General features: G+C 34.3%; 1 protein-coding gene across 4 annotated transcripts in view; it reads left to right on the forward strand.

Annotated features, from left to right (window-relative positions):
- The window catches only part of LOC141514162 (ATP-binding cassette sub-family A member 10-like), a 122,937-nt gene that overhangs the window by 38,970 nt on the left and 66,498 nt on the right, over positions 1-17,469 (forward strand). For all 4 annotated transcript variants that reach the window (XM_074224707.1, XM_074224705.1, XM_074224706.1 and 1 more), the window contains 2 exons: positions 3,319-3,484; positions 7,634-7,692. In XM_074224707.1, coding sequence (XP_074080808.1) covers positions 3,319-3,484; positions 7,634-7,692 — 225 coding nt within the window. The remainder of the gene's footprint in view (positions 1-3,318; positions 3,485-7,633; positions 7,693-17,469) is intronic.

Genomic DNA, 17,469 nt, shown 5'->3' on the forward strand with positions numbered 1-17,469 from the left:
TCAATTAAAGTTGTTTGGGAAAAAATTCTGGGAGTTTCCTAGCTTCATATTGCTATCTTGATTCTGCCTTGAAAGTGAATATTCTTTCATGTTTCTTAATGTCTTTCACCACTTTATTAAGGAAAGTTTTTTTTTTTCATTTTAATAGAGATCAAAAACAAATAGAATTGGTACCATAGGCAGGAAAATTTAATTTTCTATCTCATAATTTTCAAAGATCATCTAATTCATTAATTGGCTTAATGTCCAATGCATTTAATCTCTTAAGTCTATTTCTTTGTATGCAAAAATTTTTCCATCATTGTCACCTTCTATGAGACCTTGGGATGTTTGCTTTTCTAAGAGTAAGTTGGAAATATCATATAAGGACATTGGTACAATGATTATATTAAAATAGTGAAAGATCCATGTTTCCAAAATAGTTCTGTTTTGATACTAGGCCATAACAAGGAATTTTTCATCTAAGCACATGACAGGGTAGGACAGCAGTAGATTGTTGCTCAACTAGGGCTACAATTGAAATGAGAGAAACAGCAGTCTGATCCTTTTCCCTCTTGGGAGTTAGGTGGGAGATAGGTATTTAAAAGAGAGATGGAATGGCATTGGGACTATGGGTGTGGCTTGGAGCAGTTTGGGGGTCCATAGGTGGTGCCATAGTGCATAGAGCACTGGGCTTGAAGATAGGAAGGCTCATCTTCCTCTATTCAAATCTAGCTTCAGACACTTACTAGTTGTGTGACCCTGAGTAAGTCACTTAACTCTGCCTCAGTTTCCTCATCTGTAAAATGAACTGGAGAAGAACTGCAAACCACTACAAAATCTTTATTAAGAAAATCCCAAATGAGGTCATAAAAATTGGACACAACTGAACAACAAAAGGGCAGTTTTGCCACTGAGCTCACTTGGGTAGTAAGGGGATAATGATGAAGATGTGCAGTTCTTGAATTCAGTTCTCTGAAGCCAACTCTTATTTGTACCAAGTCAGCTTAGGTTTTGGCAGTAGTATTTGTTAAGTATTCTTTTATCTTAATTAATTTTATATATCACACTTAAATTCAAATTTCAACATTTCATTAAGACAATAAATATTATGTGCCAATCACTGGTCTAAGCACTGGAGATACAATAAAGAGGTAAAATATAGTTGCTGTCCTTGAGAAGTTTACTTTCTAATGAACTGGCATTATAATGGACAGGGCTGTGATTATATATGCAATCTAGTCTAATCTAATCTAATTAATATAATATAATTTTATATAATTTTATATAATTTTATATAATTTTATATTATATTATATTATATTATATTATATTATATTATATTATATTATATTATATTATATTATATTATATTATATTATATTATATTATATTATATTATATTATATTATATTATATTATATTATATTATATTATATTATATTATTATATATAATACCAGGACTGGTATTATAATGGACAGGTATAGGGAGTTTCGGTTAAACAGTTCCACAACTTAGAGACCTAGAAATTTGCCTGGACACTAAGAGCTAGGACAATGGTTGATGACACTCGCCTAGAAGTAATGCTTTTCCCGTGGTTCGTGGATATAGGTTGCAGGGCTCCAAGTGCATCCATCTCTCCTATCCTGAAAAAATTTCAGTATAACCTATAAGCTTCTTTAGCATCTGTCCTTTTCTCAGTCAACATCTTTGAAAGAGCTGTCAATAATGTTGATTTTGCTTTCTTTCCTCTCACTTTCATCTATGTATAAATCTTTATCAATAATCAACAAGTTGATATGTGGTTAAAGGAAATACAGCCCAACTAGCATCATCATTATGAATAAAAACTAGGTAAAAAAAAGAAATTTCAGCTAACTGGAAGTTTAGTTTGTAGGAATTTCACAGGAATGCAAATAAAAAAAGTTGATTGCAGTATAATACCTAAGAAAAGAAACAATTTCATGGGAATCATTCGTATTGACTTGCAGTGTTTATAGTAAGTAAATCCAAGCAAACCACTATGAAAATAATTACAGCTTATAATCAGAGGAAGAAATCTAGACATTTTAAAAATAACTTAACCAGAATTGATCATTGACTTTATATGAAAGAGGATAAGGAGGGAACATTTAAAATATAAATAAAAATATAATTGTGTAGTAGCAACATGATGCCAGAAGTCAAGGGAAGTATATAAATTTGAAAACATGAACAAGTATGTGAAAGAGGCATGGTGGCCAGGGAGAAAAATGGAACATGCTTTTAAACATTAGAAGGAAGTTCTCCCTTTATATAGAGTTAGAATCCTGGGGTCTTAGACTCACAGTGAGTTTACAGTGTTATGTAGAAGCTTGAACGAATGAAGTTTGAAGGGAAGTCCTCTACTTCTGAGCTTGGTGAAGATACATACCTATGTGTGCCTAAGATACTACATACTACTCCATTACTACAAGTTCTTTTTTGCTTTTTAAAGGCATCTATACCTGTTGTACTTTGCTAGAGTTCTTAAAACACTCTTTTTTGAAATTCTTCTGTCAAACCTATATAAAAGGCCAATATTTACCTCTCTAAAGTATCCTTTCTATAGCAACCACAACAATCTTCTTAAGTCAAAGGTCTGACCATTCCTTTCCCTTGTGTCTAAATAATTAAGAAAAATAATTTCAATTGTTCACTACTCAGCTAGGTGGCGCAGTGGATAAAGCACCGGCCCTGGAGTCAAGAGTACCTGGGTTCAAATTCGGTCTCAGACATTTAATAATTACCTAGCTGTGTGGCCCTGGGCAAGCCACTTAACCCCCTTTGCCTTGCAAAAAAAAAAAAAACAACCTAAAAAAAAAGAAAATATAAGGTCATCAGCCTGGCAATCAATATTCTCTATAATCTAGCTCCAATTCAGCTTTCTAATCTTTTTCTCATCCTGCTCCCCTTCCTGTACTCTCCATTTCTTCCTAATTGGATTATTAGCTATTCCTCAAGCACGACCCTTCATTTTCTTCCTATGTTCATTCAGAAAAAGGACTAGATTTTTTCCTCCTGAATTCTACCTCTCAGAATCTTTATCTTCCTACAAGGCTCAGTTCAATTCTCATCTCCTCCATGATGCTTTCCCAGATGCCTACATTTTCAAGTTACATCTAACTCCTCAATTTATCTTGTACCCTACTTATTCATGTTCACTGTATGTTCTGTATCTCACCCTGTAGCCTTTGACTCCCCCATATGTAAACCATTAATATAGGGGTTGTCTCATTTATTTTAGAATTCTGCTACAGAACAGGGATTTGACATTTTTTTGCTGAATTAAATATTTATTTGTTTCTTGTTTCATTAGGTGAATATGGACACCAATATTCTCCTTTCTTTTTCCTGAAGTCTTCATTTTGGAACCCTCAACCTAGGACTGGTCATCAGATACTGGAGAATGAGATGAAGTCTACATATTGCTCTCACTCTTTTGAACCAATTCCTCCAGAATTTCATGGAAAAGAAGCTATCAGGTAATTAATTACCTTTGTGTAAAAAAAAAGTGGCAGGCTAATTCAGGTGGTTTACTATGCAAATTAAGTAAAGTCTATAAAACTGTCTTTCCTTTTTTATACCAACCCTTGGACCTCATTCTTAATCTCTCCAAACACACACACACAACACACACACACACACACACACACACACACACACACACACACATACATTCACACACACATGCACACAAACATACATATACCCATCTTTTATTATTTTTAGTTTTTTTTAGTTTTATTTTTTTATTTAAGGCAAGGGGGTTAAGATTTGCCACAGCCAGGCAATTCTTGGGGCACAGTGGATAAAGCACTGGCCCTGGAGTCAGGAGGGGTACCTGGGTTCAAATCTGATCTCAGATACTTAATAATTACCTAGCTGTGTGGCCTTGGGCAAGCCACTTAACCCCATTTGCCTGGCAGAAACCTAAAAAAAAAAGATTTGCCACAGCCAGGCAATTCTTAAGTGTCTGAGGTCAGATTTGAATTCAGGTCCTCCTGACTCCAGGACCAGTGTTCTATCCATTGCACCACCTAGCTGCCCCTGCCCACCTGTTTTAAATGAATACTTCCATTAAGAATTTTCATGTATAGGAATATTTTCAATATTTGCCTTTACTTGAGGTGTGTGATGAATCTTTAAGAATTAATCTCCTCACACTTTTGTTCTGCCTCTTTTGCTAACTTTTTTTAACAAACTTGCCTCATACTCTTATCTCTCCTCTCTTTATCTTCTACAACTTTTCTCTTCTCTGATGGAGGTAACACAATCACTAAGAGAAATAAAGGGAAAAAGAGTGTAAACACTCCATCTTGAATATTTGGATCTTTATTCTGTACTTTTCACTGAAGCAGATATTTTTATACGTTTCATTTATTTGTGATTTACACATAATTCTATCTCTGCCTTAGGAGAAAGTTAATCCTTCATAGCCCAAATCACTCTGCTTAGAATCTGCTCACTCTCTCATACTCAGTACTAAAAATGAAACAACCTTATTAAATCAATAGAGGTCAGGGCCAAAATGGCAGAGTAGAGGCTGCAACCTAGTCAACATTCCCTTCCAAATAATTTTATGGGACTGTGCTAAATCAAATATAGGAATGACATAGAAAACAAAAAAAAAAAGCTATTTTTCAAGTCCAAGAGAATTTAGGAGATAAGCAAAAGAAGTCTATGATACTGGGGTGAGGGTCAACCTGGCTGGCAACAACACCACCACAGGGAATCTAGGAAACCATGCCAGTGGCAACAGCCATTTCAGGAACTCTCAATTCAGAGACTTTTCAGAGTAGAAACTGCAAGGTAGCAGGGCATCAGAAAAGCAGTGACCACACTACTACCAGAATATCACCACCTTGGGAGGGTCTTAATAAGGTTCAAATACTTACATTCCTATTTAGGAAGATGATAACATGACTCTTAAGAGTTGGGGAAAAGATGTGAATTGATTATATCAGGATAATCTATTAAAAAAGAAAGAAAGGTTGGGAGAGAGGAGAAGGGGAAAAGGAGAGGAAGAATGACAAAAATTATCTCATACAATGAAGAATTTTTACAAAGGGAAGGTGAAAATGAAAGTGTTAGCATACAATTTTTGAACCTCTCATTATAATTAGTTCAAAAAGAGAAATAAATGTATTTGACACAGGTATGAGTGGGATAGACTAACACTCAGTTGGGTAAAATATGTGGGGAAGGTGATGAGAAAAATGTGTGAGTGTGTGGGGAGGGGAGCAGGGAGAATGGGATAAAAGGAAGGGCAGATTAAAGGAGGCAGTGGTCAGAAGCATTTGCAGAAGAACAGCATAACATGAGGGAGTAGTTGATAAAGAAAATAAAACAGAAGAAAATACACAGTAATCATAACTGTGAATGAGAATGAGATAAAATAACAACAAAAATCAGAAGCAGGTAACAGAATGGATTAGAAATCATAATACAACAATATATTGTTTAGAAGAAAAACCTGAAATAGAAAGACATACATAGAATTAAAAGAAGGGGGATGGAACAGAATTTAATATGCTTCAACTGTGGTGAGAAAGGCAAGGGAAGATAACACAATCTCAGAAAAAGAAAAAGCTAAAATAGATCTAATTGAAAGAGATAAACAGGGAAATTATGTTTTGCTAAAAGGTACAATAGATAATAAAGCAATATAAATACTAAATATATATGCACCAAATTCTTCAGGGCACAAACAAATCAATGGAGCTAAAAATGCAAAGAACATGGAACTGGCGAATGAAGTTTTGGCCAGGGAATCTGCAGCAAGCTTTTCTAATAATGGTCTTATTTGGCAAATATACAGGGAATTGAGTCAATTTTATAAAAATAGAAGTCATTACCCAATTGATAAATGTTCAAAGTATATGACCAGGACGTTTTCAGAAATGAGAAATTCTGGAAGGGATGTAGAAAAATAGGGACATTCAGGCAATTTTAGTAGAGTTGTGTGATAATCTAACCATTCTTGAGAATAACTTGGAAAGGGTTATAAAATTGTGCATACACTTTGAACCAGTAATACCACTTTTAGGACTGTTCTCCAAAGAAATCATAGGAAAAAGGACCTATATATGCAAAAATATTAATAGCAACTCTTTTTTTGTATTGGCAAAGAACTGGGAGTTGAATGGATGCCCATCAATTGTGAAACAGTTGAATAAGTTGTGGAATATCATTATGTTGGAATACTATTGCACTATAAGAAATATGAACAAGATGCTTTCAAAAAACTTGGGAAGTTTTGCACCATGAAATTGGTGCAAAGAAAAGAACAGAAACAGGAGATCACTGTAATAGCAACATTGTGTAGATGATCAACTGATTTCTTATAATATTTACATATGAACCCAACTAAGCGCTTAAAACCTCAAGACCAAAACATTATATCATTATACTATTTTTTATTTCTCTCTTATAATTATATATTAGTACTATTACCCCACCTAGGTTGTAAAGGTCCTATGGGCAGGATTCATTTTTTACGCTTCTCTTGTATTCTCTACAATATTTAGAATGAGGTAAAAACCTAGCAAATACTCAATATGTGATTAATGGATAGTGAACTGAGTGCTATGTCTTCCTCAGCTACTAAATAGTAGGTAAATTTGAAAAGTTACTTTACCTTTCTAGGTCTCAGTACCCTTGTTTATAAATGAGGGATTTGTATTATAGGGTCTCTAAGGTTATTTGTAGCAGTAGCTCTAATTTTCCATATTCCTATGAACATACAAAAACAAAGGTAAGGATAAAAAAGAACAGGTCTTCAGACAAAAGGTAAATAACCCTAAAACTTTTTTGCCTCAATGGTGTCTTGCCTGATTCAATAGTTTTAAAATATTCTAGAATAGGTGTTATTGAGAGATATCTTCAAAATGCCATTAAATTCTCATTGCTAGTAATGTGAGAAGCAGGCACATAAAAATTGTAAGTTTTTATAGGGTTATATGAGCAATAGCATTTAACTTAAGGATAAAGAACAAAACTAAATTTATATGATCTATCAATCTGAAAAGAGTTAATTAGATATTTTTGTTGATATATATCTGAAGATAATGTTCTAAAACCATAAGGGTCTGAGAAACAAAGAGAAAGCATTAACCAGCCTGTTGCAGTTATATCTTACTTTAAGGGATGGAGACAGAGATAAATGAAAATAAGTATTTAGAAAGAGGTTAAAAATATGAAAGACAATGTGAAAAAACAAATCTGTATCTCAGACAAACCTAGATTCAAGTCTCACTTCTGATACCTATTCACTTTGTAACCAGGGGTAAGTCATTTTTTAGCACTGAGTCATCCTTTAAGAGTGTAAGTTATGGATGTGCATTACTAATGTGCATTAATATACGGCGCTTACTAATGGGCGTTAATATATGGCGCTTACATATCAGAAGTTCTGTATGCCAACGAAAATGCAAATTTAAAACCCACCTGTTCCAATCTCAGGAAAAGATAATTGTGATTTTTTTTCAGTTCAAAATCTTGCATCACCTATAATATCTCTGTCTAGGACCACTTTCAAACTATACTAAATTCAATACTTCTGAGTTGGCAGTTTACATTGGTTAAATAATCAGGAAAGGTTATTATCTCAAGACTGTTTAATTTCCTTTCAGAATCAGAAATCTAAAAAAGGAATATAAAGGGAAGTCCAAAAAAGTGGAAGCTTTGAAAGGTAAGATGAAAAAGTGGATTGTTGTCTCAACTTTTAAAATTTACTATTTATAATTACTTGGTAGTGATCTCTGACAGAGCTGACTATAAATAAAAAGGACTGTGCTTTCCAGGATGGAGCCTATCTTTGAAATGTAAGCGTAGTTATTTTATCCCAAATCTTCTCTTGACTCATCCTAGGGCAGTGTGTCTGTCCCATAGTTATTGCTTCCATTCTATCCGTCACCAGGAAGACATCAGACTCTTGGAAAATAGAGGAGGGAGCAATGAATTTGTCTGAGATGTCCAGTTCTTTCTCATCAAGAATCTTTATAGCAATTTGAATTTTCTTATTCACAACTCCTCCACAGTCAATAATAATTAACCTACATAACTCAGTTTAACCTTCCTGTATTTTTGAGAATGAGAATTATTAATAAAACTAAAATATACACAAACCTCTTCAATATAATTCAAGCCCCTATGGAGATTGTGGGTCTCTCCCCCTCTACCCCAGCTCAGTCCTCTAACAATCCAGACAGAACACATTTTCTCTGCCTTTTTCTCTCTGTAGACTAACACAAATACAAACACTTCCTCTCAAAACTCTGAGACTCAGTTAAGAGTATACATAAATCAAAATTCATTAGGGTTGGGGCAGCTAGGTGGCACAGTGGATAAAGCACCGGCCCTGGAGTCAGGAGTACCTGGGTTCAAATCTGGTCTCAGACACTTGACAATTACCTAGCTGTGTGGCCTTGGGCAAGCCACTTAACCCCATTTGCCTTGTTAAAACAACCCTAAAAAAATCATTAGGGTTGGTGAGAGATAATCTATAGAGTACCAGTTTTTAATTAACCACATAAAATCAGGAATTTTGAAAATCTTAAAGATGAAAAAACTTGAAGTGTTTCTACAATAAGTACTTAAGATGTAATAATATTCCTTTATATTCATGTAACACAGTTTATTTAGCCTTCACCAATCTATGGGCAGGGTAGCCATTAGGTGGCACAAGTCAAGAAGTTCATATTTGGTCCCAGACATTTGCTAGCTGGGAGAGTCTGGACAAGCCATTTAACCTTGTTTGCCTCAGTTTCTCATCTATAAAATGACCTGGAGAAGGAAACAGAAAACCACTCCAATATATTTTTCAGGAAAACTCCAAATGGTCACAAAGAGTTTGATGTGACTAAAAAAATGACTGAACTACAAATCAATAAGTACTTGATTTATTGCCAGTTCTTGGCTACCATGAGAAGTGCTATTAGGGTGCTATAATGGATAGGACACTACTTCAGGAAGTTAGGAAAGAACTCAATTTAAAACCTGCTTCAAATATATAACTAGTTAGCTCCTTGACCCCTGGTCAAGTCACTCAAATTGTGTCTCCTTCACTTTCTAATAATAATAATAATAATAATAATAATAATAATAATATCCCAGGTTTGTTCTGAGGATAAAACAAGGAAATATTTGAAAAGTATCTACAAAGTTTAAAACATTATATTATCTTACATGTTCTTACTTAACCTTACTTTTTTGCCATTGATCTCCTTAGGGTATGTGCAAAGTAATAGCATAATTCCAAATTGTTTTTCTTAAAATAATGGGATCAATTTTCAGTTCCTCTGTATTTTAAAATGTATCTTGTTCTGGTCCTCCCAACTTTCTAAGTCACTATTGCAAATTTATAAGTAGTCAGTGGAAATAGTAGAAATAGTAGAAATTGTAGTAGAAATACTAGAAAGTAATATTGTAACCTTGAAATTATATGCAAACCATTCCAAAGATCAAAGGAGCATAATTTTCAAATTGTTTCTCATATTAGACAAAAATCATATCCTGCTAATATATAAAAAATCAGGAGAAACCATTTAAGACTCTTCAGTGGGAATGTTTTGTACTATTATGCAAATTTCAAAAAATTTCAGAGGAGATGAATAGATTATTGAATGGTGCTGATCATTCTGAGATGATATAGACATACTAACTTTAAAGTTTTACCAATAACTTTGAGAATATTTGGATATATTAATGAACTAACCCCAGATGACACAGGTAAATTAATCTGTTCCTCAAAAACAAAACAAAACAAAACAAAACAAACTATAAAAATGAGACCTCAAACCTCTATTCCACAAGTACTCATCTATCTCCTAAAGGTCCATGTTGCTTGAGTGCTCTCAACTCCAATTGGAAGATGAGTGGGTGATTGCCTGTTTTCTCCCTCTCCCAATTTTCTTCACCATTGTTGCCTATCTTCCTTTACCACCCAACATCCTATCCCCATACCATCTGCCTCTGTACCTCTTTTTATTGCTTTTCTCTATACCTTACATATTTACCTCTATACCCTCTGTGCCTGATTAAAGTATAATTGCAACTTCACTCTCCATTGTCATATGAGTCTTTCACAGTGAGTGCTCAAACTGGGCATTAGGCAATTACGTGGTACAGTGAACAGAGCACTGAACTTGGATTCAGTAGTATGGGAGTTTGAATCCAGACTCAGACACTCAACTCTTTCTAGTTGTATGACCTTGGGCAAGTCACTTAACCCTGACAGTTTTGCATCCAGGGCAATCTCCAGTTAATCATGATCCATATCTGGCCACTGAATCCAGATGACTCTGGAGCAGAAAGTGAGGCTGGTGGCTTAACAAAGTACCCTCTCACTAAAATCCAATTCATGTGCTTCTCATGGCATCACCATAATGGTCTTCTTTGATAATGAAGGACAAACATTATCATCAAACTAGACATGCCTACTTTGCTTCATAATTTCTAAAATTGATTCTCAATTTACTAAAGCAGTATGTTAGTGTGCCTGACTTTCTACAGCCTTGTCAATCCCAATTTTCTCATTTTCCATTTCCTGGATATGAAAAGAAACCTTATTTGTTTTGATTTGTATTGTTCTCATTATTAGTCATTTGAAACAATTTTTTCACATGGTGGTTAATAGAACTGAGGAATGGTTAACAGGGCCAACACAAAGCAGAACAGAAGCCTCTATATATAATGTTTGTCAGTTTAACAATGGTGAGGGCTTGTGAAAGATCACAGTAAAATTTGGTTGCCTATAGAAATTCAACATTATAGTACACCAGTTTCATGAAGGCATCCTTGAATGGTTTCTGGATAATGCACAATACTCTTGAATTTTCCTGGTCATCAATGAAGTAAAGCAGGATTGAGTGTTTGCTCCCATGTTTTTTAGCATGATGTTTTCAGCGATATTGTCAGATACCTTCAATAAGGATGAAAGCAACACCAAGATCAACTACTGCAATGATGATAATAAATAATTTATCTTGAAAAAGTCTACAAGTTAAGGATAAAGTGGATGAAGAGTTGGGTTTTTCTTCACAGATGATTGTTCACTGGAAACACTCTCTGAGTCTGAGATGCAGAGTGTGAATCAATTCTCTTCCCCTTATGCTAATTTTGGCCTAACCATTAACACCAAGAAAAGAAAGGTTCTCTACCAGTCAGCACCACACCATCCACAAATGGAACCATTGGTTATAGTAAATGGAGAAATTTTGAATAATGTAAATAAGTTCTCATACCATGATAGTATGCTTTTCAGGGATGTACACATTGATAAATGAGTGTGAATCACACATTACTAGAGCTATTTCTGTTGTGAAAGAAAGTGAGAAGGTTATTAGGCTGCCTACCAAACTGAGAACCATAGCACTGACCATATTGCACTGAACATAACCATTTATGACTACGAAACCTGGAGAGTCAACCACTGCCATGCCAAAAAATGGAACTGCTTCCACTTGAATTGTCTTAGGAAGATTTCAAAGATCATCTAGAAAGATAAAGGTACCAGACACTGAGGTCCTTTCTGGAGCCAACCTGTCAAACATTCCATCTCTGCTGCAGAGAGCACAACTTTATTGTTCTGTATGCTGTTCAATTTGCAAACTTACATTTGCCTAAAGGGCTATTTTATGGAAAACTCACACAAGGCAAATGCTCACATGACAGTAAGAAGAAGAAGCAAAGGCAATATTAAGACTCTCTAAAGAACATTAAAAGTGATTTGTGAGGGACAGTTAGGTGGCGCAGTGGATAGAGCAGCAGCCCTGGAGTCAGGAGTACCTGAGTTCAAATCCAGCCTCAGATACTTAATAATTACCTAGCTGTATGGCCTTGGACAAGCCACGTAACCCCATTTGCCGTGCAAAAAAAAAAAAATCTTTAAAAAAAAAAAAGAAGTGATTTGTGGGACATGGGAGAAACTTGCATAGATCACCAATCATGGTGTGCCCATGTCAAAGAAAGACTGGGCAGAATTGTAATCTCTCAAAAGAAAAGTGAGATATGCAAATTTAGAGAAATCTCAATCCAAATATTCATATGAACTATTTGTACCTGATCTATGGTAGAGTTTTCTAAACTCATATGGGTCAAATCAATCTTGGACACACCATACCTTGACCCCAACAGTGTGATGTCATTTTAGTCCTCAAGAACAAAAGACAAGCAACAAGTTTTTATTCATTATTGTCCACTGTTTCTTCATTTCACATTATCCTCTCCTTTTTATGTATTATTCTGCTTCATTCTTAGAAATATAATACATGAAGGAAGAAATATTAGTGGAAAGAACTGTTATTTGGCTGTAATCACTTGTTGTAAGCAAGGGATCCCTGCTCTTACCATGAACAATTTCCATTCTTTTGCCTCCCTATTTTATTTTATTTTTAAAATTACAAACATTGGGGCGGCTAGGTGGCACAGTGGATAAAGCACCGGCCCTGGAATCAGGAGTACCTGGGTTCAAATCCAGTCTCAGACACTTAATAATTACCTAGATATGTGGCCTTGGGCAAGCCACTTAACCCCATTGCCTAGCAAAAACCTAAAAAAAAAATTACAAGCATGCCTTTTTCTTTCCCTTCTCCCCCGTCCTCTGTGGTAGGTAGAAACACTTATACCAAATGTGAATAATAAAGTAAAAAATGAATTTCCACATTAGTTATGTCCAAAAATCAATATCTCATCATGCATAGGATTATTCATCACCTTTCCATCATTCTCTCTAGTTTCTGCCAAATTGCTTTCAAGTTTTACCAACAGTTTTTCCTCAAACTATGAGCTCTTACTTAACTAGCTGGGATCTCTGGAGTTTATCAAAGACTAGGCTTAAAAAGACTTTTTTTCTGTTGCATATCTAATCTGTTCCACTGATTGACCTCTATTTTCAAAGCAATGTCAAATTATTTTGATGAATATTGCTTTATAATACTGTTTTAGAACTGATACCAGTAGGTTTTCTTCCCTTTCCCACCCTCTCTTTTTTCATTATTTCCCTTGAGACTCTTAGCATTTTGTACCTCTAGATGAAGTTGATTATTTTTTCTAGTTTTATAAAGTATTCCTTTGACAGTTTGACTGATGTAGCACTGAATGAGTCAGCATTATCATCCATCTTACAAATGAGCAATTCTAATTTCTCCAATTATCTAGGTCTGTTTTTATATAAAAATGTTTTATTGTTATATTCATATATATGTATTTGTAGCTATACTCCCAAGTTTTTTATACATTCTATAGCCACCCTATTTTTAAAATTTGTTTCTAACATTCAATTTTTAAAAAGGTCGAGTTCAAAATTCTCTCCTTCCCTCCAGTCTCTCCCTTTTAGAAGGAAAGAAATGAGATATCAAGGATATCTGTAAAGTAATACAAAACATATTTCTGTATTGGCAATGTTGCAAAAACAGCAAGAAAAGTATCATTATTTAGAGCATATTTTTATAGCTTTCATTTCTTCTTCTGAAAACTGCTTTATAGCTTTTGACTATTTATCAACTAGTCCATAGTTATTTTTTTAGAAAGATTTTATTTATTTTGAATTTAAAAATTTTACCCCAATCTTGCTTCCCTCCCCCCCACCCCCCCACGGAAAACAGTCTTCTAGTCCTTACATTGTTTCCATTGTATACATTGATCTAACTTGAATGTGATGAGAGAGAACTCATGTCCTTAAGAAAGAAAAATAAAGTATAAATGATAGCAAAATTACATAAAAAGATAACTTTTTTTTTCTGAGTTAAAGGCAAAATCTTTGGTCTTTGTTTAAATTCCACAATTCTTTCTCTGGATACAGATGGTATTCTCCATTGCAGATAGCCAAAATTTGTCCCTGATTCTTGCACTGATGGAATGATCAAGTCCATCAAGGTTGAACATCACCTCCATGTTGCTGTTAGGATGTACAGTGTTTCTGGTTTTGCTCATCTCATTCAGCATCAGTTCATGCAAATCTTTCCAGGCTACCCTGAATTCCCATCCCTCCTGGTTTCTAATAGAACAATAGTGTTCCATGACATACACATATCACAGTTTGTTAAACCATTCCCCAATTGAAGGGCATATATTTAATTTCCAATTCTTTGCCACCACAAACAGGGCTGCTATGAATATTTTTGTACAAGTGATGTTTTTACCCTTTTTCATAATCTCTTCAGGGTATAGACCTAGTAGTGGTACTGCTGGATCAAAGGGTGTGCAAAGTTTTGTGGCCCTTTGGGCGTAATTCCAAACTGCTCTCCAGAAAGGTTGAATGAGTTCACAGCTCCACCAACAATGTATTAGTGTCTCAGATTTCCCACATCCCTTCCAACATTGATCATTGTCCTTTCTGGTCAAATTGGCCAGTCTGAGAGGTGTGAGGTGATACCTCAGAGATGCTTCAATCTGCATTTCTCTAATAAGTAATTATTTAGAGCAATTTTTCATATGACTATGGATCACTTTGATTTCCTCATGTGGAATGGCATGTTTTTTTTGAAAATTTGACTCAGTTCTCTGCATATTTTAGAAATGAGTCCTTTGTCAGAAATACTAGTTGAAAAAATTGTTTCCCAAATTACTAAATTTCTTTTGATCTTGGTTACATTGGTTTTGTCTGTGAAAAAGCTTTTTAATTTAATGTAATCAAAATCATCTAGTTGATTTTTATTGATATTCTCCATCTCTTTCTTGGTCATAAACTGCTTCCCTTTACATAGATCTGACAGATAAACTAGTCCTTGATCTTCTAGTTAGTTTATAATATTGTCTTTTATGTCTAAATCCTGTATCCATTTTGAATTTATCTTAGTATAAGGTGTGAGGTGTTTCTTCCATACTAACTTCCAATTTTCCCAACAGTTTTTATTGAAGAGAGAGTTTTTATCTCAATAGCTGGACTCTTTGGGTTTATCAAACAGCAGATTACTATAATCATGTCCCGCTATTGTACCTAGTCTATTCCATTGATCCACTGCTCTATTTCTTAGCCAATACCAGACAGTTTTGATGACTGATGCTTTATAATATAATTTTAGATCTGGAAAGGCGAAGCCACCTTCTTTTGCACTTTTTTTCAATGAATCCCTGGAAATTCTTGATTTTTTATTTCTCTATACCATGAGTAGTTGATGTTTGCCCAGTTATTTAAATTTTATTTTATATGTGTGAGAAGTGTTTTGCAATTGTTTTCAACAAGATTTTGAGGGGTGGCTAGGTGTTGCTGTGCTTAGAACACCAGCCCTGGGATCAGGAGTACCTGGGTTCAAATCTGGCCTCAGACACTTAATAATTACCTAGCTGTGCGGCCTTCGGCAAGTCATTTAATGCCATTTGCCTTGCAAAAACCTAAAAAAATAAACAAAAAAAAGTTTTTGAGTCTGCCTTGGCAGATAGACTCCCACGTATTATATATTGTCTGAGGTTACTTTGAATGGGATTTCTCTTTCTGTTGCATCTTGCTAGTCATATATAGAAATGTTGAGGATTTATGAGGGTTTATTTTATATCCTGAGACCTTGATAAAGCTGCTAATTATTTCCAGTAGTTTTTTGGATGATCTCTTGGGATTCTCTAGGCATACCATCATGTCGTCAGCAAAGAGTGAGTTTTGTCTCTTCTTTCCCAATTCTAATTCCTTCAATTTCTTTTTCTTTCTTGTTGCTGAAGCTAGCATTTCTTTCTTTTTTTTTTAGAATATTTTTTGCAAGGCAACCAGGGTTAAGTGGCTTGCCCAAGGCCACACAGCTAGGTAATTATTAAGTGTCTGAGGCCAGATTTGAACCCAGGTACTCCTGACTCCACCGCTGGTGCTCTATCTACTGCACTACCTAGCCACCCCGAAGCTAGCATTTCTAATACAATATTGAATAGTAGTGGTGATATGGATATCCTTGTTTCACACCTGATCTTACTGGGAATGCCTCTAGTCTATCCCTGTTGAATATAATGCTTGTTGATGGTTTCAAATAGATTATTCGAAGGAATAATCCATTTATTCCTATCTCTCTAGTATTTTTAATAGGAATGGGTGCTGTATTTTGTCAAAAGCTTTTTCAGCATCTATTGATATGATCATATGATTTCTAATAGGTTTGTTATTCATATAATTAATTATACTAACAGTTTTCCTAAGATTGAACAAGCTCTGCATTCCTGGGATAAATCCTTCTTGGTCATAGTGTATTATCCTAGTGATAACTTGTAATCATTTTGCTAAGATTTTATTTAAGAATTTTTCATTTATATTCATCAGGGAGATATGTCTATAATTTTCTTTCTTCGTTTTGACTCTTCCTGGTTTAGGTATCAGCACCATATTGGTGTCATAGAAAGAGTTAGGCAGAGTTCTGTCTTCACCTATTTTTCCAAAGAGTTTATATAGAATTGGAACCAATTTTCCTTAAATGTTTGATAGAATTCACTTGTGACTCCATCTGGTCCTGGAGATTTTTTCTTAGGGAGTTCAATAATGGCTTGTTGATTTTTTTTTCTGAGATGGGGTTCTTAAGGTATTTAATTTCCTCTTCATTTAACCTGGGCAACTTATATTTTTGTAAATATTCATCCATTTCACTTAGATTGCCAAATTTATTGGAATAGAGTTGGGCAAAACAATTCTGAATTATTATTTTAATTTCTTCCTCATTGGTGGTGAATTCACCTTTTTCATTTATGATACTGGCAATTTGGTTTTCTTCTTTCTTTTTTTTAATCAAATTTGACCAGAGGTTTATCAATTTTATTGGTTTTTTCATAAAAAAACAAGTCTTGGTTTTATTAGTTCAATAGTTTTCTTGCTTTTGATTTTATTAATTTCTTTAATTTTTAGAATTTCTAATTTGGTATTTAATTGGGGACTTTTAATTTGCTCTTTATTTATTTAGTTGCATTTTTAGTTCATTGATTTCCTCTTTCTCTAATTTATTCATGTAAGCATTTAAAGTTATAATATATCCTCTGCTGCCTTGAGTGTATCCCATAGGTTTTGGTATGTTTTTCCATTATTGTCATTATCTAGGATGAAATAATTAATTTTTTTCTATAATTTGTTGTTTGATTCACTCATTCTTTAAAATGAGGTTATTTAGTTTCCTATTTGTTTTGGATCTATATTTCCCTGGCCCAATATTGCATATGATTTTTATTGCATTATGATCTGAGAAAGATATATTCACTATTTCTGCCTTTCTGAAATTGGTTATTAGTTTTTATGCCCTAGTACATGGTCAATTTTTGTGTAAGTGCCATGTACTACTGAAAAAAAGTATATATTCCTTTCTATTCCCATTTAATTTCCTCCATAAGTCTATCATATCCAAGTTTTCTAACAATCTATTCCATTGTTACTTTAAATGGAATTTCTCTGTCATTGAAGATTTTGTTGGTATTGAAGAAGATTATTTATATGGATTCATTTTACATCCTGCCACTTTGCTGATGTTATTACGCCAAACGATTTTTAATTGATGAACTGCTTCTC

The sequence above is a fragment of the Macrotis lagotis genome, chromosome 2, assembly GCF_037893015.1.
Source record: "Macrotis lagotis isolate mMagLag1 chromosome 2, bilby.v1.9.chrom.fasta, whole genome shotgun sequence".
Taxonomy (NCBI): domain Eukaryota; kingdom Metazoa; phylum Chordata; class Mammalia; order Peramelemorphia; family Peramelidae; genus Macrotis; species Macrotis lagotis.